This window comes from Stigmatopora nigra, chromosome 15 (genome assembly GCF_051989575.1).
Source record: "Stigmatopora nigra isolate UIUO_SnigA chromosome 15, RoL_Snig_1.1, whole genome shotgun sequence".
Taxonomy (NCBI): Eukaryota; Metazoa; Chordata; class Actinopteri; order Syngnathiformes; family Syngnathidae; genus Stigmatopora; species Stigmatopora nigra.
In genome coordinates, this window is record NC_135522.1 from 8,885,693 (window position 1) to 8,910,370 (window position 24,678).

The 24,678-nt window shown below is 38.6% G+C and overlaps 4 protein-coding genes across 4 annotated transcripts; 2 read left to right on the top strand and 2 right to left on the bottom strand.

Moving 5' to 3' along the window:
• Positions 1-11: 11 nt before the first annotated feature.
• Positions 12-10,929, bottom strand: pold1 (polymerase (DNA directed), delta 1, catalytic subunit). The gene is made up of 27 exons (XM_077734243.1): positions 10,390-10,929; positions 9,186-9,380; positions 8,994-9,107; positions 8,345-8,485; positions 7,864-7,989; positions 7,612-7,780; positions 7,247-7,361; positions 7,040-7,169; positions 6,795-6,961; positions 6,380-6,484; positions 6,168-6,308; positions 5,923-6,033; positions 4,916-5,107; positions 4,738-4,826; positions 4,452-4,568; positions 4,257-4,370; positions 4,035-4,182; positions 3,356-3,451; positions 3,133-3,270; positions 2,026-2,201; positions 1,806-1,958; positions 974-1,076; positions 764-896; positions 580-693; positions 452-504; positions 290-387; positions 12-217 (listed from the first exon to the last, which is right to left on the bottom strand). Exons 2-27 carry the CDS (start codon positions 9,370-9,372, stop codon positions 130-132), a joined length of 3,318 nt encoding a protein of 1,105 aa, XP_077590369.1. The 5' UTR covers positions 9,373-9,380; positions 10,390-10,929; the 3' UTR covers positions 12-129.
• znhit1 (zinc finger, HIT-type containing 1) lies at positions 10,466-11,123 on the top strand. The gene has a single exon (XM_077734246.1). The coding sequence runs from the start codon at positions 10,564-10,566 to the stop codon at positions 11,032-11,034; it is 471 nt and encodes a 156-aa protein (XP_077590372.1). The 5' UTR covers positions 10,466-10,563; the 3' UTR covers positions 11,035-11,123.
• Positions 11,124-11,478: 355 nt separating this feature from the next.
• gys1 (glycogen synthase 1 (muscle)) lies at positions 11,479-21,417 on the top strand. The gene is made up of 16 exons (XM_077734244.1): positions 11,479-11,648; positions 14,061-14,179; positions 14,260-14,441; positions 15,683-15,874; positions 15,942-16,127; positions 16,885-17,029; positions 17,345-17,462; positions 17,587-17,707; positions 17,774-17,880; positions 18,365-18,424; positions 18,522-18,714; positions 19,030-19,156; positions 19,229-19,324; positions 19,404-19,567; positions 20,302-20,382; positions 20,473-21,417. The coding sequence occupies exons 2-16, from the start codon at positions 14,062-14,064 to the stop codon at positions 20,710-20,712; spliced, it is 2,130 nt and encodes a 709-aa protein (XP_077590370.1). The 5' UTR covers positions 11,479-11,648; position 14,061; the 3' UTR covers positions 20,713-21,417.
• Positions 20,545-23,976, bottom strand: aspdh (aspartate dehydrogenase domain containing). Its single transcript, XM_077734245.1, has 9 exons — positions 23,915-23,976; positions 23,738-23,839; positions 23,509-23,653; positions 23,347-23,431; positions 23,003-23,152; positions 22,135-22,358; positions 21,928-22,067; positions 21,513-21,574; positions 20,545-20,601 (listed from the first exon to the last, which is right to left on the bottom strand). The coding sequence occupies exons 2-8, from the start codon at positions 23,790-23,792 to the stop codon at positions 21,537-21,539; spliced, it is 837 nt and encodes a 278-aa protein (XP_077590371.1). The 5' UTR covers positions 23,793-23,839; positions 23,915-23,976; the 3' UTR covers positions 20,545-20,601; positions 21,513-21,536.
• Between the last annotated feature and the right edge of the window lie 702 nt (positions 23,977-24,678).

Sequence of the window (24,678 nt, forward strand, 5' to 3'; positions counted from 1 at the left end):
AAATCTGTAACTCATGTATTGAACATGTGGTTTTATTTATATAACAAAATACAGTGTTTTTTTTTTTTACAAACACCCATAAAAAATAGTGATTTGACTAACTTTTCAGAAGAAGAAGAGAGAAGATTGTCACCATCCAAACCGAGACACGAGTTTGCTCTGGTCGTCCAGATCTTTTTGAACCTTCTTCCTCATGTAGAAGATGGGGCAGTCACGGCTGAGGAGGAAAAAGCTCCAGTTAACAGACGAAAACTTGGCTAACATAGGCACGGACGTCAGTGATATTTACCTAGTGCAGAGTACGTCTTCGTGTAGGGAGCCTTGGCACCGCTGACACTGAGTCCACAGTCGGGAGAAGCGCTCCTCCAGTGTGTTTAAATGGAAGATCTGAAAATGATAAACCCATTTAGAAATGTACCACCAATGTAATTACATTTGAGGGCTGACCTACCTCTTTTTGGTACAGTTCCGATTCTTTCTTCTTACAGAAATCACACACGGCGGCTGCAAAACAGAAAACACTCCTGTCAAAAACCAGCTGTCCACGACAAAAGCAAAACTAGTTAGCGTTCCACGCACCATCGGTCTTGAGCACCGCTTTGCAGCCAATACAGGTGCTCCTCTTCTGAGCAAACGCCATCAGGCCTCCCACTTTTGACGTCAGCACAGTTTTACAGCGCGTGTGGTCGCCCTCTGAAACAGAAGTGAAAGTTCAAAACATGTCCAAAGTCCTAGAAAATGGAGTGTGAAGAAAAAGACTGACTGAGGAGGATGCTTTCGGCCTTGCTCTCCCCAAGAATGGGTTCGAAAATTCTCAGCAGGGGTTTGGACAGCTGCTGGTCCAGGTAATGCTGGGTGTCGATGGGGATGTTGTTTTCCAGCACGTAGATGGGGTCCTGTGGTTATGGTGTGAAATGTATGAGTCAACAACTCAGAGTCGACAAACCGAGGGTGGAAAATGCCAATTTTGGACCTCAGACTTCATGTACGCCGCGGCTCCTTTGGCGGCCCTCACGATGACGTAAGGAACTCGATCGCCCAGGTTGGGAGCGCTGCCTGCGTCTCTTTTCTTCATCCTGAAATGACCCAAACAAAAAAAATAGTGGCATTGTTTTATGCATACTTTCATTTTGTCTTTTAAATATTTTATTTAATGTTGAAAATTTGGCCCTGAAGTGACTCAGAAGCGGCCTAAAATCACCAATGAAATAACAGAAGCGAACCGAAAGAGGGAATTGCTCCTAATTAGTAGAAAGTGAGCCAAAATCAAGCGGAAGTGATCCAAAATTAACAGCAAGTGGGCCATAAATTGCCTGAGACCAGTGGGAAGTGAAATAAAATGCAAAATCAGTTAAAAATGACCACATGAATAAACAGAAAGTCACTTGAAAATGCCCTAAAAATCATTGGGAAGTGACCCAAAAATGCTGGAAAATCAAAGAGCAACCAGGAATTTTGCCTGCAAATCAACAAGAATTGCCCCAAGAATGTGGCCCAATAGCCACAATTCAACTGCCAGGAAAGCATTCCCTAAGAAATTCAATTTGAAACTAAAATAACAATAACTCACTTGATGCCTTTTACAGCAATACTGGTCAAATCCTTTGAAATTGACCTGGCAAGCATTGAATAATCCACCACGCTTCATTGCTCATCTTGACTAACCCTTCGATCACTGCTAATGAAAATGGATCGGACGTCTCTGACTTACAAAATAACATTAAAGCGGATATAAAACCATTTCCCTAGGTTGAGTACTTCCAAGTGCAGGAACAAGGTCAAAACATTTGCCAAAAAAGACACACCTTTCAGCCAGTTCCACGTGGGCCTGTTTGCCGGCGTATTCCTGGGCGCTGCGCGTCAGCTCCTTGGTGATGACCAGCTGGCTGATGTCGATGCGGTTGCAAAGTAGGTCCGAGATCACCTCTTTAGCGTGAGTCACCGCACCCTGGGGGTCCCTAAAACAGGAAAGATTGCCAGTCAGAACATTCATAGTGCCCGTGTATTGGTGTGATAGAGGGGTACCTGTCGATTAGGATTTTCTGCAGGCAAGTGTTGATGAGATTTGCCACAAGAGGGCAGTTGTCTCTCCGGACGGTTTCGATGCCCTTACAGTCCATCTTGTCGTGTGTGTCTGCGCTGGAGGAGAAGTAGAGGCCGGCGTAGCGTTTTTTGTTGATCAGCAAATACGGGAAGTACACCTGGAGAGATGACATTACAAATGTTTCATTCATTTAAAGGAAATAATGACACGGAACCACATGTTGAACAGCAAACTCCTTATGCTAGTTACAGAAGATTGACTTATATTAACTCAAATGCGCATGATGTCAATAAAGTATAATCAAAGTCAGTTTTGCTCTCGCTGCCTTTTTAAAACTAGCACACGAGCGTATGTTTCATGCTAGCGCTGCCGTAAGGTTGAGCCAAAGCACCTTATCTATGGGCCAAATACGAAAATGGCACCCACAACTGAGACAGTACGGTACATTACCTTTTTTGGTGGCTTTGATTTTAATGCAAGATTATAATAATAACCTGTGGTGTATATGTGTATATGTATGTCTGTATCGGTATGGGTATATGTATGTGTATGTGCATTGTGTATTATGTGTATTATGTGTATTTTGTGTACAATGTGTACAATGTGTACTATGTGTACTATGTGTACTATGTGTACTATGTGTATTATGTGTATTATGTGTATTATGTGTATTATGTGTATGTGTATTATGTGTGTGTATTATGTGTATTATTTGTATGTGTATTATGTGTATTGTGTATTATGTGTATTATGTGTATTATGTGTATGTGTATGTGTATATGTATATGTATATGTATACGTATACATTTACGTATACATATACGTATATGTATATATGTATTATATAGAAAAAAGTTAGAATATTCAAGGATTACTTTGTATATATATATATATATATATATATATATATATATATATATACACACACACAAATAAATAACTTCAAATTAAAATCAGTACATTTGAAATATCCAATCACCCCCCCCCCCCCCCCCCCCCAATCCTCTGGCCGATTTCCTATCGCGTGATAAGAATGGGGCCGTTCCAAGTTTGTTCGCCAAAAGGAATGCAACGGCGTCGAGCCATACCTTCTCAAACTCTAGTTTGATGGGGGACACGAAATGGGACGACACCCACTCTGCTGCCTCTTTTCCGATGTCCATAGCTTCTTGCACTGTGGCCACACCCAGCTTGACCATGACTGAGTCTGTATCTCCATAGATAACCTTTAAGTGTAAAAGAAAACAAGTCAAAAAAAATGTTTTGTATGTGAAAAGAAAAATAAGGAGAAGGAAATGAAAGGATCATCACTTTGGCATCAGCTTGGTAACCATTGGAAATAATGTACTTGGACTCCACCAAACGCTTGGTTTCCTCAATCATCTGTCTTCCAAACCCAGTCACGCTCTACAAAAAAAAGGCGACAGGATGAAAAAGTGGATGTGTTTAATCTTGACAGGCGCGCAGACACGCCTTTAATTTCCTCTTGAAGCTCACATCAACGTTGGAATTTATGACGGGATATTAATGTGTTACTTCAGCAAAATCTAATAGACAACCGCATTTGGGCAAGTATATTTTAGAGTCCATGTTAAATTAGTATAATTTCATTATAATTAACTAATAATGTTACAAATTGTGATTTTTTTCTGTGGATTATACCTGTTTCTTATTCTTAATGATTTTACATGTATTAATTTGTTGTTTTGTTGTTCTGTTGGCAGGAGGAACCAATTTAACAAGTATTAATTGGAATATTTTGTCATTTGGTGGTACTTCTATGGCATAACGACTCCCAAAATATAACAAGTCAACTTAAATAGGGAGCCATTTTGCTGGCCAAAATGGTCATTGCAGACCACAGTTCTATTTATGGCGACATTGACAATGAAAAATGTTAAGTTAAACATTGTTTTGGTGATATGCTCATATTTTTCTGTTTGTGTGGTGGTCTTCTGCATTAGATTATAGTGGGGACAGAAACAAGTACCTGGGAGATCTCCAGACAGGGCAGCTTGCCCACCTGAGCCCCCGTGAAACCATAAACCGAGTTGGCACTGATTTTCAAGGCCAGCTGTCGGCCGTCCAGCACCTGCTTCTTAAAAGGGTCCGTTTCCTTCTTCAGCTCTGCTTTGGCCCTGTGAACAGAACGTTACGCTGCACATGAGCAAGAAAAGAAAATCTCATCTGTAGCCATTTTCATTATACATACTTTTTCCTGGCTGAAAGCAGGTTCTCCAAAATTTCAGGTAGCAGGCCTTTCCTAACCGAGCTCTTCACAAACTGATCACCGGTGGGTGTCTTGATGAAGTCGGCTGGTGACAACCTGCAAACAGAAGACTTATCAATTCTATTTCATACTTGGAAGTGCATCAAAAAAATCCTGGAAGTCGCTGAAATAACTTACCCCAGTTTTTCAACCGTCCCCTTCTGCAACAAAGTGGTGTAACACAGGTTGTGAGCCATCATGATGGACGGATACAGGGAGGAAAAATCCAAAGTGGTGATGGGAACGCTGTAATATCTGAGGCAGAAAAGTGACCAGTGTGAAAGGCTTGCTCTCAAGTATTGTATTTTTCGGACTACAGTAATACCTCGACATACGATTTTTGTACAACAGCAAAAATAAAAACATTTAAAAAAAGATTTAAGCCTCTTAGTCGCTACACAGGGCAATAAAACCAAGTGCGTACCCTTTTTCTGGTTCAATCACAGTTGCTCCAGTGTAATCTTCTCCCCCTTGCGACTTGACCACAGGCATCACCAAGTTCTGCTTAGTGGCCTAAACATGACAACATTTCAGAGATACAAAATCTGTTACAGTCAAGGTTCATTTGTGTTTTTGTTTTTTTCCTGGAATGTGTCCGTTACCTGTCGCAGTAGCTGCGAGACAACTTTGATCTGCTGGCCTCTTGACAACAAATAGGTAAGAGGCACTCCGGTGACTCTGGCCATCTCCATGTAATTGATCACGCACATTAGTTTCTGCAGCAGCCGCAGGGGCAGGTAGGCGTCTTTCAGGCAGTAGACGGCTAAACGTCGCCGTGTCTGTTCGTTGCCGTTCTGAGATAAGACAAATAAAACAAAATATATACATATCAGTATATGTGTATATATGTGTATATATGTGTATATATGTATGTGTATATATATATATATGTACATGTGTATATATATGTGTACATGTGTATATATGTATATGTGTATATATATATATGTACATGTGTATATATATATATATATGTACATGTGTATATATATGTGTACATGTGTATATATATGTGTACATGTGTGTATATATATGTGTACATGTGTGTATATATATGTGTACATGTGTATATATATGTGTACATGTGTATATATATGTGTACATGTGTATATATATGTGTACATGTGTATATATATGTGTACATGTGTATATATATGTGTACATGTGTATATATATGTGTATATATATGTGTACATGTGTATATATATGTGTACATGTGTATATATATGTGTATATATATGTGTATATATATATGTGTATATATATGTGTATATATATGTGTATATATATGTGTATATGTGTATATATGTGTATATGTGTATATATATGTGTATATGTGTATATATATATGTGTATATATGTATATATATATGTGTATATGTGTATATATATATGTGTATATGTGTATATATATATATGTGTATATGTGTATATATATATGTGTATATGTGTATATATATGTGTATATGTGTATATATATATATATATATATAGAAATAAAAGAATGGAAAATACTGTATCGATAGTCGCTAGTTTTTGCCACACGTTTTCAATTAATATTTGAGGCAGCACTGGTGTGTACCCCTACGATCTTGTGGGTGTACGCTACCTGAAGATCGGTGATGATGGAGTGCTGAACGTCCTCCTTTTGCTCTTGTAAAAAGTGGAAACTCACAGCATTCAGTGTGTAAGAGCGAAGCTTGTAGTCTCGGAGGAGAACCTGACAAGCACAAAAAAACGTGGGTATTTTTATTTTCAGGAATACCTGCTTCCTGATGAGCATGAGATCGGACATTTATTCCAGTCCAAGGTGACCAAAAACGTTCAAATGTAGCGAGTAAAGTGTGCGCGTACCTGCAGGAGGTCGAACTGAACTCGGCCCTCCATGTTGATGACCTTGTTCTCTCGGCGTCCCATCTGCTTGCTCTGAAAGTTGAGGTCTCGCAACACGGACTTGATCCCTCTCACTCGGCCCAAATACGGAAAAAGATTGACCTGCGCATATAATTAGCGCGTAATTAGCGAAGGCGGGGGAAAATATGTTTGCGGCAGACAACGACTGATACCTTTAAAGTAGCTGCTCTGTTCAGCAAGTAGGGAAAGTCAAAGTTTTGGATGTTGTATCCGGTGATAATGTCCGCGTCCACCGTCCTTAAAAACTCAGCCCAGCTCTGCTCGAAAACACAAAGTTTCCTTTTGAATAATTAATGTATATTTTTCATAATTATGCCTTTTTTTCCTCCTCATTTGTATTCATTACTATTTCAACTTAAATGCATGTTCCAAATAATCCATTTTTTGAATGTAAAACAACTTGTAATACAATGAAATGGGGGTCGCAATTGGCCCCTGATTTGAAAGTTGGAGATCCTTGTATAAAAAAATGTCATGAAATACTTAAATAATAAATAATCATAATTTTTGCAGAAAAAAAGGACATTTGTATGCAGAATATGTGGTTGCATTTAAAGCATTTTGTACCTGCAGGAGCTGCTTCTCTTGAGTGAAGCATAAAATCTGAGAGCCCACAATGCTAGCGCAGGACTGCAACGTGAAGACCGTCCGAATGAAGGGCTCCATCTCCCCCTGTCGCTGCACCATGGATGCGATCTGAATCACCGGGTCTTTGTCTGCTTCTGGGAAAATTCCTGAAAAAACAACAACAACCCAGCTTATTTGGTCCCAAACTATAAAATACTCTCCCTTAGTGTATTTATTTGAAGTACCTTTTCTTCCAGCACACTCAATGTCAAAGCTGAGCACGCGGAGTGGCGCAATTCTCTGCCATTCTCCTTCCGCTGGGTGACTTATCAAGTCGGTCCATGCCACATCCACTTCATACTGACACAAGGACACCTAAAGGATGGAAGAAGGTCAAGTATGATATGATAACATGACAATGAACAAACTTTGGTCGTGTTAGGTAGATTTACCTTGCCTGGGTGCTTGGAAGATACGTCCCCGCCACGGTTTTCCTCACGGACTCTGTACTTGCCTTGAGGAAGTTCAATCCAGCAGCAGCCAACCACATCACAGTCCACCATGAATCTGGCAACATAAAAGAGCAGTACAGTAATCCCTCGATTTTCGCGGTTAATGTAGACCAGACATGGCCGTGATAAACAAAAATGCAAAGTAGGTTCACCCCTATTTAAAAAATAAAAAAAAAAAGCGCCGGAAAGGTATACAAGAGAACGGGGGTCAATGCAAAAAATGCTTTGGCTCGTTAGCTTTTGCAAATTGAAGGGCAGAGTGCCAAAAAACTAGACCGGTCAATGTAATACAATTGCAAACTCACCTGATTTCAAAATCTATGTTGGCTTCGAACGATTTAAAACACTGCGTGGGAAAGGGTCCGAACTTCAAACCCAGCTCCAACAGTCGTTTGGCGGGTGCAATCAGACGCGGAGTCGACATGGTGATCCGCAAGAAATCCATGATTTGCTTGCCATGGTAGCCATACATATCTGGAGAAAACCAGAACCAAAATCAATAAAGACAGCCTAAAGTCATTAGAAGATAAAAAAGATCATTGTTCACATGGCCTCACTTTCTTTGCGTGTGATGTCCACTGCTAACACCGTGACGGAGATGTTGTCTTTGTTGGCGCGCATGTCCTTCAGCACAGCGGAGTTGAGTTCTCTTTTAAATTCACCCAAGTAATTGGGGGTAAATCCTTTAGACAGAGCAACATAAAAAAGGGGGGAAATTAATACAGTTTAACATGAAATGAATTCCCCTAATAGGGGTCAGGTGGCTGTTGCAAACTGTCGTCATGGATCCCAAGGGAAAGGAGAAAAATAACGGATTCAATGTTTCTTAGACTGAATCGTTTGCATCCATTGCCAATCCGGAATATTGGTGCGATTTATAGTCCAGAAAATACGGTAAGGCTTTTAAATTTTTTGTGGCTCCAGATATTTCGGGTTTTTTGGGGGGGTTTCATATGGCTCTTTCAACATTTTACCCTAATGTACCCTAGAAACATACACTGCGTATAAAAAAAATGGCAGATAAAAGGAAATACTCACCATTTGGTGCCGGAACGTAGAAGTAAGGTGCAAAGCCGTGAATGTGACAGCACACGCTGTTCCCACTGTCCGTCACTCCAAACATGCGAATGATAGGGACTCTTCCATATAACTGACCAGGCATGCCTTCCACGTGTGCTCCTGCATTAAAAATTAAGAGAAATTAATTTTGGGCAGAATAATGCATTTAAGAATTAAAGATCAATCCCACAATAAAAATAAATATGTTCATTCCTTTCTATTAAAATAGTTTGGGGCTCATGCAAAAATTATAGATTTTTTATATGAGTGAGATCTTGGTCCTTTCACTCGAACAGCCAGATAGTTACATATATTATGTAAAAACACGTTTCAGGATAGTCGGGATTACTGAAATAATTTCTGTTAAATAGTCCAACACTGTGAGAGAATTTTTCAACATACATTTCTTAGTATTGAGCAGCATTTCCTTTCAATGACATGATTTTGATAAATGTTTTGGTTATTTTCTCCATCTTTTAAGAAAATTCAATCATTTTGGTAATCCTGACTGACCTGAAACAATAGAATTTTAATCTGATTTCCGACATTCAAGACATTGGAATTTGTGATTTTGCACAGTATATAAACTTCTGTCTTTAATAAAATTGAGACGGTCGAATCACTGTACCTAAATAATAGTCCAAATCAATTTGCTGAAACACCAATGAATGACTAGTTGGTTTCAGTGGAGGGGCATTAGGCCTTTTCCAGCGAGGGTTGACATCTGTCGAAAAGAGGTCCCCTGGTACCAAAAAGCAGGCACAAGTTAATTTGAATACAGTACCGAACATAACCTTCTATACAGTTACTTGTTACATACCAACAGGAATAACATCATGGCCGGCCTGCCCTTCCAACTGCTCTGAATCTAAGTCCGGATCATCAAACATGGACAATTCTTCCTCAAACTGTGAGGGACTGTCCTCCCATTCGCTGCCCGTCTTGCTGCGTTTGGCCTGGGAAAGGCCACCCTTGAAAGGGCCACCATTGCGCTTTTTATAATCCATGATTACAGCTGGAAAACGAGAACATGGTAAAAATTAGATGGTAAATGGAATAAGAGTTGCTTAACTCAATTCGAGAAAATTTGGCAGTACTGTTGTCACAATGATAACATTTTCAACTTTAAATTAATACGATGACTGCCCAATTTTTTTATATTTTTTATATTTGCTCATTTGCTGGCAACCTCTAAGTTCAAATGGATTGGACATCGAGTTTACCACTACACGTTAATGGCAGCAGGCGAGTTAAAATTCAGGATTTGTTGTTCAATGTCAACAGCAACCAATGAAAATACAAAAATATTCTTCATTGACATTACTATAATAATGCAAAACCAGATTTGTCTCCCATAAAAAAACGTATTTTAGGTGATTTATTGGACTTCAAAAACAAATAAATTAACATGAAATATTTTGCTAGTTATAACAATATTTAGGGACAATACTGTGGAACATGCACACAAAAATACTAGTTATATTTTGTTAAAAAAAAAAAAAAAATTAACAACAGTTGCTCATTGTAGTTCATGGACTTGGTATACTTTTGCAATCCATCATTGTATTAGGATACAATATTTCAGAAATAGTTAATTTTATATATTTTTGAAGATCCCAAAAACATTGTGAATTTTAAAATATATTTTGTTTACTAAAGAACGTAAATAGGAACAATGTATATATTTGTATTGCGTAGCACGCATGCATTGAAAGAAATAGCAACTATAAACTTAAAAACAAGTTATTAAAGTTGCTTGAGGATCATGAACAATATTTGATTGCATACTTTTTGACATAAAATTTTAATAAAAACCTACAAAAACTGACCGTTTGGATTAATCAAACGGCCACCTGCCTCGATGTACAAACAAACATTTTCATCTAAATTGCACAGCAGTGCTAATGGACAAGCTAATATCAATAACACTGTGGAGTTCAAATCCAACACAAACGAATATCGCTGCGAAAAGTTTGCCGTGGTTATGCCTAAATATTGTCAAAATCTGTGAAAGTTTTGCTTACTTTTTCCAAACGACCACTGAAAACGGCTCCCGCCACACTTTGCAGAGAGCGCGGTACCCGACTTCCGACTTCCTGGGGAAGTCACGACACAAGTGGGTGGGGTGTCAACATTCAAACCGGAAACGTGCAGCCTTTAGAGCCGCCGAGCTCAACACCACAAACACTGAGTCCAACATGGTGCTGGAAAAGAAGAACTCGGCTCGGGTGGAGGCTGGCCAGCGGAGAATTCTGGACGATGCTACCCGCCTGAGGAGGCTGAGTCGGCAGCTGGAGGCTTTGGAAAAAGACAACTTCCAGGACGACCCTCTGAGTTCGCTCCCCCCGCCGGGTCCGACTGCACGCCTTCCTGCCTTTAGTGAAACAGAGGAGCCCGAGAAGAAGAAAAGAAAGACGCGGGGGGACCACTTCAAGTTACGTTTCAGGAAAAACTTCACGGCGCTTCTCGAAGAGGAGAACCTAGCCGACAAGCCGGAGCCCAACTATCTTTCGGCACTGGTGCCGCCCTCTTCTCTTCCCCCACGTCATTTTTGTTGCGTTTGCGGCTTCCCGTCCAACTACACGTGCACCACCTGTGGGGGACGCTATTGCTGCGTCAAATGTTTGGTCACACACCGAGAGACGAGGTGTCTCAAGTGGACGCTTTGAAGGACGATGCGTATTGGTGAACTTTCACTTTGTGCCGGAGTATTCTGTAGTATTTAAATAAATAAACATTGTCCTGAAAAACTCTACAATTCTTGTGTTGTGTTGTTTATGTTGCAATATATCCACTAAGTCTGAATTCGGAAATGTATGTTCTCCCTGGGCTTGTGTGGGCTTATTTATTTATTAACTCATTTATTACCTATTTATTTATGTCTAAAATGTATTTCCTATGTCTATATTCTCAACCTCTTGCTATTGTGACAATTAATTTTTACCGGGATGAATAAAGTTATCAATCTAAAAAAAATAAAAAAAACACTGGTTCTGCCCAGCCAATTGCGTCCTACCATTTAGGCAACCGCCTACTTTTTATTACGCCAAATCTATAGGGCGGAGACAGTAACATTTCAGCCAATTGCAGCGAAGTACATAAATAATTCATTCTAATGCACATGAGCCTCATCCCTGACGTGTGCCTGCCAACGCACGTAGCTTATGAGTGGATGACATTTAACAACAAGCTAACGCCCCCCTTTTCCCATCGTATCTCCCCCTTCTTTTGACTGCGACAGCTGGCAATGTGTGGCCCAACCACTTGAAGTTCAAACCGTAAGGTGAGTACTCATTCGGGTTATGTTTGCAAACGGACGATGGTGAAAGAATCCCACGTCTGACGCTGATCTGTGTGCTTTGGGGGTCGAACCCAGTTGACTAAAGTCGTGAACATTGGCTCCGTCAAAGACGTTTGGACGTATGCATACGTGATCATCATTTGTAAAATGGATTACGATTGGTGATCTGCTTGTATTCGCAATCAGGCGTTGGGTTGCGATTTTTACACGATTTTTGTTAGTAATCGTAGGTCTGCTCGTATTAAAACTAGTGGACAAGGCACGATTGTAAGGATGGAATCCAAAGAACTCTTATGTAACATTGAAGTTTTTTAAATTAAAAGCTGTGATGATCAAAATCCAATGTCGCACTTGGATTTTTTTAATATTTTAACTCAAATTAGTTAGTCCAAGTCACAGTAAGTCTTTTTTTAGGGTCACCTCAGTGAAACCCCTCTGTTGGGGCCCCTTATATGGAATATCAACCTCTATTTGACCCTTTAAAGGTCATACCAATAAATAATTGACAGCAAATTAAAGCTTTTAGTGGTCACTTGGAACAGAAAACCCTATATGGTTTCTAATATTAATTATTATAAATCCAATAAAAGCACAACTGTACTACATATTAGGGATGGGAACCTCCTCCAAATAGCTCCCAATATGATTTGCATACAAGGCATGGAATAAAAACTATCTTTCAATGTGCCAATTACAAAATCAATCTTTGATATTTTATGAAACAATTAACTATATGGAAAAGTAAACAATGTTTCATCATTCTGTCACAAACACATCTTTCACATATTTAAGTAGAATATTTCTGTTAATAATACAGCAACACTATATTATTGTCTTAACTCATTGCTTGCCATTGACAGTTGTCCTATTCATTTTAATTGTAAGGACTGGTTTTCAGCGCCATTGGTGGCCAATTAACAATAAACCTTTATTTGACTGTTGTTGTTTAATTGCCTTTGATTGAGTTTTAAAGTGCTTGTTTTGTTTGCATACTTTATCTTCGTTCTTCTGGCAATTGTCCAGAATAAAGCATTCAAACCAAGCACCCCCTACAACACTGCCTATATTTTTTTATATACATCTCTTTAATTTTCTGCTCTAAGATCACCATAATGCTCAAAATGTAAACACCCATTTGTTGGGTTTCTCTCAAACTTATCCCAAGTTCACATATGGAAGATTTGAAATATGGCATTGAGAAACCTAAGTCAAGTTTAAACTTGACATAGCAGTTAGTGGGCCTTGCTTCACTTCCACGTGGTTTCTTTCGTTCTCATTTTCACCATTTGTTCCCATAAATTGCACCATTTGTGTAAGCAGGAACTATTAACGCAAAGCCATGTTCTCAGGTAATCAAGTTTTCTTTTTAAAAACAAGTACTATGGGTTGGGGGATGGAGTGTTTCTGTGTGTGTTTGCAGGATTGCACTATTTACAATCGGGATGGTCAAAGGGCTTCTTCTGGCTGCTTTCCCAAGTAACACTATAAAAAGCCTCTATACGCTTAAATATGCACACAGAAACAATGGCGGCTTCAATTACGCAATGTGGGAAACCAGACTGTGGCTGAACTTTTTATCTTTGCTCAAAATCCTGCACAAACATCTTAAAGTATCATTTATTCTGTTTTTTTACAAGGCTATGTAACGCAACTACAATGTTGGTGCAGTTCTAATTCTGGAGGATTGGACCATTGATTGGTTCTTTCTTTGGTCCACTCTAAAAGCCTTTCTGGCAATCTCATTGGTCATTTTTTTTGTCTTATCCAGTTTCTGTGAATTTTGTCTGAGGATTAGTTTGCTATATGAAGGGTGGGTTTTCTGTGGGGTACTGTGAAATTGGTCATAAAAAAACTGCAAAGTTTGACACAATTTAATGGGATGTTTATGAAATTCCATTTTGTCCTGGACTTTCACATAGTGTTCTTATCATTGCTATAAGACCGAATGATTAGATAAATAGCTTTGGACAGAATGTTATTCTGTCCATGACTTAGTTAACCCTAATTTGAAAATGTCATATTCTATTATTAGAACATTCTGGTAGTTGGATGGCATTTTTTTTACTACTTTTGCACCAATACTGTTGCAGATAAACACATTGGCGGTGGCCATTAGTCAGAAAAAAATGATAGTTTTCCCTTTTCTGTCTGCCATTGACAAGCTTCAATTGGTCACTTGCGTCCACTTTAAATGCATTGGACCACTACTAATGATAAACCCATTGAAATTAACAGCATAATGATCATTGAATGCCACAAAATTGGACATCTAGCCTCATCTTGGGAATCTCAAATAGTAGCCTTGACACATTATTTCTTAGTACATCACAATAGTCATTTGTATTAACATTTTTTAGCATGCATGTAGTGAGCTTTTAGCCTTTGTTTTCCCAGAATGCCGCTGGCTCGCAGCTTATCCGTGACGTCCCTTCCTGGGATGGAGGAATGGGACGAAGATTTTGACCTGGAGGACGCTGTACTTTTCGAAATTGCTTGGGAAGTCGCGAATAAAGGCAAGTGTTTTAATCGAGATTATTAGCAAAAAAAAAACACTCCAAGACACATCGCTTCACGTCTTGTTGCTTACGTGCAGTCGGAGGTATCTACACTGTCATCCAGACCAAAGCCCGCCTGACGTCAGAGGAATGGGGGGAAAACTATTTCCTAGTGGGCCCTTACATTGAAAGCAATGTACGTACACAAGTGGAGCTTATTGAGCCCACAAACCCTGTGCTCAAGAGAACCATTGACAAGATGAACTCCAGTGGGTGTAAGGTAAAATAACACCACAGGTGCGCAACAAACACACACACACACACATACACACATATGCCAAAATTAGAACTGAATGTCCTATTGGAGAACAGACTTACTCCTTTTAATGTAGCGGTAGAGATTTTAACTCTCGTGACATTTCCTCGCAAAGGTCAGAGGTTATATGAAATTATTTTCTCTAGAAGACATGCACACACACAATTAAGCACTGGCTTTGTGGTCCGCAACTGGAGAGGGTGGGTTCATTTTAAAGGGGATATTTTTAAATAAACCCATGGTGTACCACATGAGAGTTTTGATGGATTGCCAGGGTAGAATGAGTCTGTGAGTAAGTTTCAGTTCTTATTTTCATATTGCTCTTTGAATGTGATGTTTGCTAATGATTATTGATAACCAACCTTTTTTCTAATGAGGTAATGAGGTTGGAGGAAGAATGATAATATTGCCAAATAGACTGAAATTTTGGAAATTTCGTTGTCACAGTAGCAAGAGAGTGAGAATACAGACAGGAAAAGACATTTTAGACATAAATAAATAAGTAATAAAAACATTAAAGTATGGAGTATAAAATATAAAGTAAAGTATCAAGTAAAGTATTAAAAAAACAATAAAATGTAAAAACATAAGATTAAAAAAAAGCTGTAAAAACACAGAATATGAGTGAGGATTTAGGGAGCTAAAAATTATAGATCACATTTTAGATTAGATCAACCTTTATTCATCCCATATGCAGCAAATTCAGTTTGTAGCAGTAGCAAGTACAGACACGGTAAAAGACAATGTAGACCTAGTTCAAGCTGGAACAACACACACAAAGCCAACATACGGTAAAGATCTTCTGCAGACTGAGCTCCATACTACCATTCATATTGTCCAATTTTATTTGACTGGTGGTCTGGCAGGAATTGACCCATTTTCTATGCTATTTTTCTCGCGTTGGAATGCCTGGTCATATATTACTTAAACCTAGGCCTAAAGATCACAATCTTTAAACACATCACAAAAAAGCGCCAATGTTAAAATGCATATGTTGACATATAAATGTATTCCCAAAAATAATAGTACAACATCTGCCCTACAGCATGCGTCTTGTCTCACAATTAGAAAATTGAAAACAAATTGAAATAAAAACCTGCAAATAGTAAAAGCAAAAATATCACTCTTTCATACAATAAATACATAGACAGATAACAATGATTTCTTGCATTTGAAAGCATCAAACTCTTCTTACCTTTCAACAGGTGTACTTTGGCCGTTGGCTCATTGAAGGCAGCCCTTATGTGGTTTTGATTGATGTGGGATTTACTGCTTGGTCTTTGGACACCTGGAAGAGTGAGCTGTGGGAGCTCTGTGACATCGGCGTTCCATGGTTCGATCGCGAGGCCAACGACGCCGTGCTATTCGGCTTCCTCACAGCCTGGCTCCTGGGAGAGGTCAGATCTTACCGCCAAGTTCCAGACAAACCTCGAGGCGCTAACCCTAACGTCATTGTATTTGCAGTACGCAGCCCAGTCTGAAGATACGCCACACGTTGTGGCCCATTTCCACGAGTGGTTGGCTGGCCTGGGCTTGGTCTTGTGTAGACATAGACAGTTGCCCATAGCAACAATCTTTACCACGCATGCTACACTCCTTGGGCGATACTTGTGTGCTGGGAATGTCGACTTCTACAACAAACTTTCTGAGGTGTGTGTTTGAATGGGTTTACCTGTGTTAATTTGACATTTGGATGTCACAGTATGTCATAAAAATTTCAACGAAGTACTACCTTAAATAATCATGTACGCAATGTAGTGATAGTTGAAGACGTGATATTTGAGGGATTACTGTATATGGACCTTGTGAGTATATATTCTTCCATGTACACTAAGCACTATACAATTGTGAACACTAACACTGTGCTGAAAAATGGCAATAGAAAAAAAGTACTGAATTGATTTAAACACATTGTAAATGCAAATTAAATTAAAAAAAAATGCACACAAATCTCTAAAATGTGTTGGTTTAAATCTTATACTGTGTATGTACATACCGTCCTTAGTTAAATACAACCGAACTGTAAATAAAAGAATAAAACAAACATCACCAACCATAACAATGTGACTATCAAAACATTTGCGATCCATTCGAAAGTAATATTTTAGTATCAAAACGTTGATACTCTTCACAACAAATTCAGTGCAGTATAGTTTATACATTTTCAGGATGTGGGGGTCATAAAATATGATTGCTAATGAAAAATGTTGTTACTGAGGATGTCCCTATACTGATATTTTGATTTTAGCTCGGCATGTCTTCAAGATATGTTTTGCTAATACCAATTTGATACTGAGCTGATGCCTGTACTTTTTTACCAGTGAAAATGATGCAAAAATATTGCAACCAGTATACAATATATCATACTTTTTGCATTTATCTTTGTGTCTATGACTGCATGTCTCAGTTCAACGTGGATAAGGAAGCAGGCGACCGACAGATCTACCACCGCTACTGTTTGGAGCGAGCAGCTGCCCACTGTGCACACGTCTTCACCACTGTGTCCCAGATCACAGCCATTGAAGCAGAACACCTGCTAAAAAGGAAACCAGGTTGGTGATGCGCTCCTCCAACACCATACTTATCAGACACTTGGCGTCCATGCACAAAAATAAATAAATGGCAGAATGCCATTCTCTGTAATGGACTTTTAATGCTTTTTTCCATCCAATGAAGTACCAAAATTGATGTGCTTTTTTTCAAGGTTAAAAGTTTTGGCATCACAGAAAAATGTTCTTTATAAATCATAAGCAATTTCAGTTTAACCCTTTGACTGCCCCATGCTGGGAGGATTTATACTTCCAAAAAAAATGTCTTTTATAATAATGGGCATACAGTAAATCTCTGCTTCAATTTTGTATTGACAGACATCGTCACTCCCAACGGTCTCAATGTAAAGAAATTCTCAGCTGTGCATGAATTTCAGAACCTCCATGCACAGAGCAAGAATCGCATTCAGGAGTTTGTCAGGGGACACTTTTATGGGTCAGAAACTTATACATTTTCTGAAGAACTAATTGTTTTTGTTGTATTTCTGCAAATGTGATTTTGCAACTGGGAAATAGTGGTCTTAATTCAGCTTATGTGGATGATTTTTAATCAACTTCAGGCACCTTGACTTCAACCTGGACAAGTGCGTATTCCTCTTCATTGCTGGAAGATATGAATTCTCCAACAAAGGAGCAGACATCTTTTTGGAGTCTTTGGCTAGGCTTAACTACCTGCTAAGAGTAAGTATTCTTTGAGGATTTTTCATGAATTAACCTCTCAAACACGTGCATTTCCCATAACTGCAGGTCAACCACAGCGATGTGACCGTCATTGCGTTTTTCATTATGCCGGCACGGACAAACAACTTCAATGTGGAGACCTTAAAGGGTCAAGCGGTCAGGAAACAACTCTGGTGAGAATGCAGTTTTGAATATATTTGATAGGACAAAGTATTGCGAACACGATGTTGTACAGTCATACCTCTACTTACGAATGCCTCTAGGTACAAAAGTTTCAAGTTACGATTTTTTTTATGTGCAAATAAATGACTCAAGATACGAAAAAGATCCAATTTACGAAATCCCAGCATTCATATGCTTTAGTATTTGTTTTAAGACATTAATAAATCACAAAGTTACACATGAAGTATAATGATATAATACACATTTCAGCAGTGCAGGGCACATTTTCATATGCTTTATTTGTTTTAATACATTAATAAATCATTTCCTTACAATTTTTCTCATTTTGCTGTCTTTCCTCACATCTTTCATACAAAATTGGGACACTTTGACCAATTTTATTAAGTTTAGTTGGTAGTTATGCAAGAAATGTGGAACAAATTTGAGAATTTACATATAAAGTAAACTTCTACTTTCTACTCTTTTCATGAACAGGGATACTGCTCAAACAGTAAAGGAGCGTTTTGGGAAGAAACTTTACGAGTCTCTTCTAGTGTAAGAGAACTTTTTTTTAAATCTTCTACCTATATATGTGTTTGGATTATCCTTATACTGCAAATTGATCTATTCTTAATTCATGGGTATTCTTTAGTGGGCAGCTACCTGATGTGTCAAAGATGCTGGACAAAGAAGACTTCACCATGATGAAGCGTGCAATCTTTGCCACTCAAAGACAGTGTCAGCCTCCAGTCTGCACTCATAACATGTTGGAGGACAGCGGCGACCCCATTCTCAACTCTGTGCGCCGCATTGGGCTTTTCAACAGCGCTGCTGACCGTGTAAAGGTATGTTTGCTCCTCTTGTAGCATCACAATGCAACATTTTTGACTCTCGATTCCACTATGGGAATCCACAGATACAGATACTTCACCAATACTACATTTTGAAAACATGTACAAAATATTTTTTTCCTGTAAAATAATTGCTATTGCGGCTTAGTCAGATTCTCTTTATCAACTCTTGTGACAATACATGAATTAACTCCTATAAAACTTGATATTTTGGAAGTGGAGGTACCACTGTATTTTTAAATCAGGGCAACATATCTGTTACTAATAAGCATGTTGCACACACACATTAATTTTTCTATTTGCACCCAGATTATATTCCATCCAGAGTTCCTATCTTCCACCTCACCTCTACTTCCGATGGATTACGAAGAATTTGTAAGAGGTTGCCACCTGGGCGTTTTCCCCTCTTACTATGAACCTTGGGGCTACACACCAGGTTTGATCCATTCATACTAGTACATTTTAAATGAAATTATAACTATAAACCAATCTCTTCTGTCACTTTTAGCCGAGTGTACTGTCATGGGAATTCCATCAATCTCAACAAACTTGTCAGGCTTTGGTTGTTTCATGGAGGAACACATAGCAGATCCCTCAGCATATGGTGGGCTTTTTTTCCAGTTTTAATCATTTTAACTAAATTGAAAAGTCTGCTGACTTTTTTTGAATTTTGACTTTTGCAGGAATTTACATCCTGGATCGACGGTATCGAGGGGTGGACGAATCGTGTAACCAGCTCACGTCTTTTCTGTTCCAGTTCTGTAAGCAGAGTCGACGTCAGAGGATCATCCAGAGGAACCGAACGGAGCGTCTAAGCGACCTCCTTGATTGGAGATACCTCGGCAGGGTAGGTGTCAAGATGAGTGTTTCTCAACCATTTTTGAACGGCAGTACACCAGCTGAAAATCTAATCTAATTTAAAACAGTTTCCTCTAAGAAACATACACAAAACCTGTCTTTCACACCAACCTTATGTCGCCAAAAGTGAAAGTCTACAGACCCTGAACAACTTCCAGTTCACCTGATGTAAAAATAAGTAATTTTATTCTCGTAAAGACTTCAAGATGACTTCAATCCTTTAATGGGGTTGCAGTAGCAGTAGCCTCTCCACTACTGATTAGGTAATAGGACAGTTTAGGAGGGATCTAGGCAAGGAAGATGATTTTTAAATCTTTTTTTTATCTAGGTCTACAATGTCTTCTGTGTCTTGAAAAAAAGATCTAATCTGATCTAATCTAAAACTAGTTTTTTGGTTACGCAAACTTGATGGCCTTGTTGGGAAACATTGGTCTATATCAGCGGTAGGGAACCTATGGCTCGGGAGCCATATGTGGCTCTTTTGATAGGTGTATATAGCTCTCCGCTAACCTGTGTGGTAAAATATTTACTTTCAAAGTGGTGAAATGATTAATAAATGCATACAATTTCACGTATTTTTACTTTTAAATTATAAGTATGGCTCTCAAGGAATAATGTTTGAAAATATGAATTGTTTATGTCTCTCTTCGTCAAAAAGGATCTAGTCTGCAATGAAAGTTTTATTCATTTTAAACCCATTTTTTTTCCCTTTCTTGGCTTCAGTATTACGTAACTGCACGTCACATGGCCTTGGCTAAAGCCTTCCCTGACACCTTCTTGTATGAACCTCATGATCACACCACAGTAAGTCAATTTATATTGGATTATTCTTTTTAATTTTTGGAAGAAAAAAAATCCAAATATATTTATATATATATTCTCTCATTTCCTCAGGCATCAGGTTTCCGCTACCCCCGTCCCGCCTCCGTACCGCCTTCCCCGTCCCTCTCCCGCCACTCCTCCCCCCATCACAGTGACGTGGAGGACAATGACGACGATGACGACGAACGTTACGATGAAGATCTGGAGGCGGAAAAGGACAGAGTGAATATTCGCCAGCCGTTCAAAAACAAGATTTCTGGGGCTTACAAGGCCAATGGCAATGGCAACGGTGTCACGGGTGAAAAAAAATGACACTATATAATCACCTAAGAGATTTTGGATGACAGATTAAGAGAGAAAATTATATATATATATAAATGGCTTGATGTGAATATGCGTCTTCCCAGCTTGTACCTCAGAAATTTCAACATACCTGCCAAGTTTTGATAATTTCAAACCAGCCAGCAGTGCTAAAAGTGTTTTGTTGTCAAGAATAAGCAGCATATGACAATTAGAAAAAGTCATAATTGCTGTATTTTACTAACATAATGTATAATTAAACTAGATTACTTAAATTTCCCAATTACACTGTGCTGAACACTCAATTTGTAGCACTTTTTTTCTGTCTATCAAATGCCTTGTTTGCTAGAAAACCACAAAATAGAAAAATGTTACAAAAAAAACTGTGGCCTTTTTGTGTTTTGATTTTATTTCCACGCCTTAAATTTCTGCTGTGATTACTGTGAAATATCTTACACTCCTGCTTATCTGCTTGTGAATTGGTCAAGTATTTATTATTGAAAGGGATGATAAGGATGTGAAAGCTGGAGTTGGAGGGATCTCAATGATTGCAATTTTGTTTGAAATGAGTTTAAAATCAGAGGAAAGAAAAAGTATTTTTCAAGATTTACATACACTCCCTGTGAGAGTTTTATCGGTTTTTTTTTTAAATCTTGCATCATGTTGTCCGACTTATAATAAAGATTCAAAATACTTGTCAAAGTTTTAAATGATAAATGGTCTTTCTTTTTTTGTTTGTTTTTTTTATTAAGCTATAAAGGCCTGTATGGATGTTTATGTGACAACAAAAGTACACCATATCCACATTTCACCTCAATTTGTAGTACTTCAATGCCTTAGCATAAGTAGACTCGACCTCCGTGACCTTTGCAAACTGAAAGAAAAAAAATGAAAAAAGGGTTACTATATTTTTGTGAACATTCTCATATCTCGAATTGATCATATGTCGGGGCACTCATATGTCGAGGTATTACCTAATAAAGAAGTACACGTTTGTAGCAGAAAATCCAAAAAGTGAAGGTATATTTTTCCAATAGCTTTGAAGCTAAACTATCCTTCAATCATTCAATTAGTACTAGTAACTTAGTACTTAGTACTCTATGTGTCAATTATGTGTAAATCATTCAAATTGACTTGTTGAAGTAGTTCTCTTTGGGGTATGGTTCTTTAACTACTGCCTATCATTTGAAAAAACTTACACTGAAACCTGAAAAGTGTGAAACCTACCAAGTAAACTGTTCCAAAACGAGTTGTATGTTGCACTACCAGTTACGGCACCGAGTTGAGCCGGATTCTTCCTTACTGTGTGAACTGAGAAACCATTAAGCCCCATCACTTCTACTTCCACCAGGTGATAATCGCTCAACCTGAACACCAAAGAAGAAAACATTGCAAGGTTCCATTTGTTCTAAAGAAAATGAGATGAAAACTCACGCCGTGTCGGATACAATCTCTCCCTGAACGCCGTTAAATCCGAGTTTCCCCGCAGCCACTGCTGCCGCCGCCATGGTATTGACATTGTTGGGGGCCAAGGGGCACAGGTCAGCCACTGAACCTCTGAATAAAACCCGCCTACCTTCTCCTTCCGTCCAGTCAGACAGGACATCTCCTGTTAGACGGAAGCAGGACGGATGCTTGGACATTCTTATGAACAAAGCCTGGACACATGCAAAGAGATGAGGATTATTTTTTTGTTTTTGTTTTGGAGATTTGTTTAAGGCCATCTGGTACGATAAATTGGTCAAAAGTTTCCAATTTGGACAAATGGCAACTTTTTAAATGTAGTAAAAGACGCATGATCTAATTTCATTGGTTGATTTGGTCATTAATTTCAATAGTAATTTTTCTGGGGTGTATTTTATTTTTATTAGTTGCTAATTAGTCTTGAAAATATGTTCTTTTATACATTTTATTAAGATACAAAATTGTATCATCTCGTCTTTAAATATAAATATATAAAATGAGACAACTGGGTAGTTAGCTGGGATAGGCCCCAGCACCCCCCGTGAACTTTGTGCGTTTCAGAAAATGAACAAATAAAATGAAAAAAAAAAGATAATATTATCCCATTTTGTTCAATTAACTTAAGTAAGTGTAATGCCAGAAAATGCTTAACAGATCCGCCTCTTACTTCTGAGATCGGGGTTCAAACCCCCGCCCCTCATTATGAGTTAAACAATCTCTCAATATAATCCATATCAAAATAAACGTTGTCTCATTTAATTATCACTATTCATCAATAAGTCATAGAATTGTGTCAGCTTTTGTTGACAAACATTGGAGCTGGAAGATGTCATTTTACCTGCAAGGCCCCGCTATCATTCAATCTCTGGATGTCCTGGCCACCCCATAATGCACCACTAGGGACATAGAGCGTTTTTCCATTCACTTTCGCCGTCTGACGAAGTTTCTCATTCAGCTCATGATCAGCTAGAACTGAGGGGGACCCAACCTACAGGAAGAACATTTTAATCAATTGTCTCCTCCTGCCAATCAACAGACAACAAAATGATATCAAATAATTCATTTTTATTGAATTAATAATAAATATAGTAATTCATAATGGTTATGCTAACTGCATAAGCAGCAAAAGCACAAGCCTCAAGTATTAAGAAGGTGATTAAATAGAGAAAAATGAAAATATACCATAAAATGTGAGTGAGAGAGAAAATGAACCCCACATTCTTGGACCACCTGAGGATGGCACACTTCCACAATGATGTCACAGTTCCTAAAAGTTATGAAATTTTGCAGAGAGTTAAATGCATAATGTCAAAAATACTCAAGTTTGCATATCTGCATTGACACCTGTCTGTGAAGGATGACAGGTTTCTCAACACGAGCTCCTCTGGGACCAATCCTTTTAGTTTTTCCCAATTTCGATTCCAAACAAAGGCTAGAGTTAAGCCTACATCTGCTCCATCTTTGATGATTCTCTCCACCAGGTACTGCCCTAAAGAGCAAAGTAAATGTAAGATGACTATTTTTCTCGCCTTTATTCTGTGTGGTTTTCACATAATGTAAAAAAAAATCAAACCTAGATGTCCAAATCCTACAATTCCAACACGCAGGGAAGAGGACTTTGTCGCCATGTTTGTGTAAAAGGGACACAAACCGCCTTATGAAGATCCTGCAGGTTCCCTTGCATCACAAAGCAACATAGGTACATCAACACATCCATGTAACGTCACATCAACATCATTACACCGCTCACCGATAATCCCACACCTTCCCCGTCTTTCCCAATCTGAATGGAGCATGATCGGCAAAGGAATTATGGGAAAGCACATAGTACAAAGTTTGACCTGTAGAGGCTAAAGTTAATCATTGTTAGTTCTTTAGCCATTGGATTTGGAAATAGCTTATTTAGATAAATTACTGGTATATGTCCAATCCATTTGAACTAGAAGGATGGCAGCATTCATTTGCTACCATTCTTCCCACATCAAAATGATTGGTGCTCCTACTACCTTAAATGTCAAACAATGAGTTAGGCAGTGTCCAGACCAGCCAGTAAAATAGGGTAGAAGCAGTAGTGGTAGTGTTGGTAGTAGCACTACTAGTAGTAGTAGTTGTCGTAGTAGTAGTGGTGGCCGGAGTAGTACTACTACTCCGGCCACTACTACTACTAGGAGTACTCCTACCACTATGACTACTACTAGTAGTAGTACTATGACTAGAAGCAGTACTACTGCTAGTAGTACTAGTAGTAGTACTATGACTAGTAGCAGTACTACTGCTAGTAGTACTAGTAGTTGTAGTACTACTATGACTAGTAGTAGTAGTAGTACTAGTCGTCATAGCAGTAGTACTAGGCGTCATAGTAGTAGTAGTAGTCATCATCATAGTAGTAGTACTAGTCATCGTCATAGTAGTAGTACTAGTTGTCGTCATAGTGGTAGTACTAGTTGTCGTCATAGTAGTAGTAGGTGTAGTAGTAGCAGTAGTCAAAGTAGTAGGTGTAGTAGTAGCAGTAGT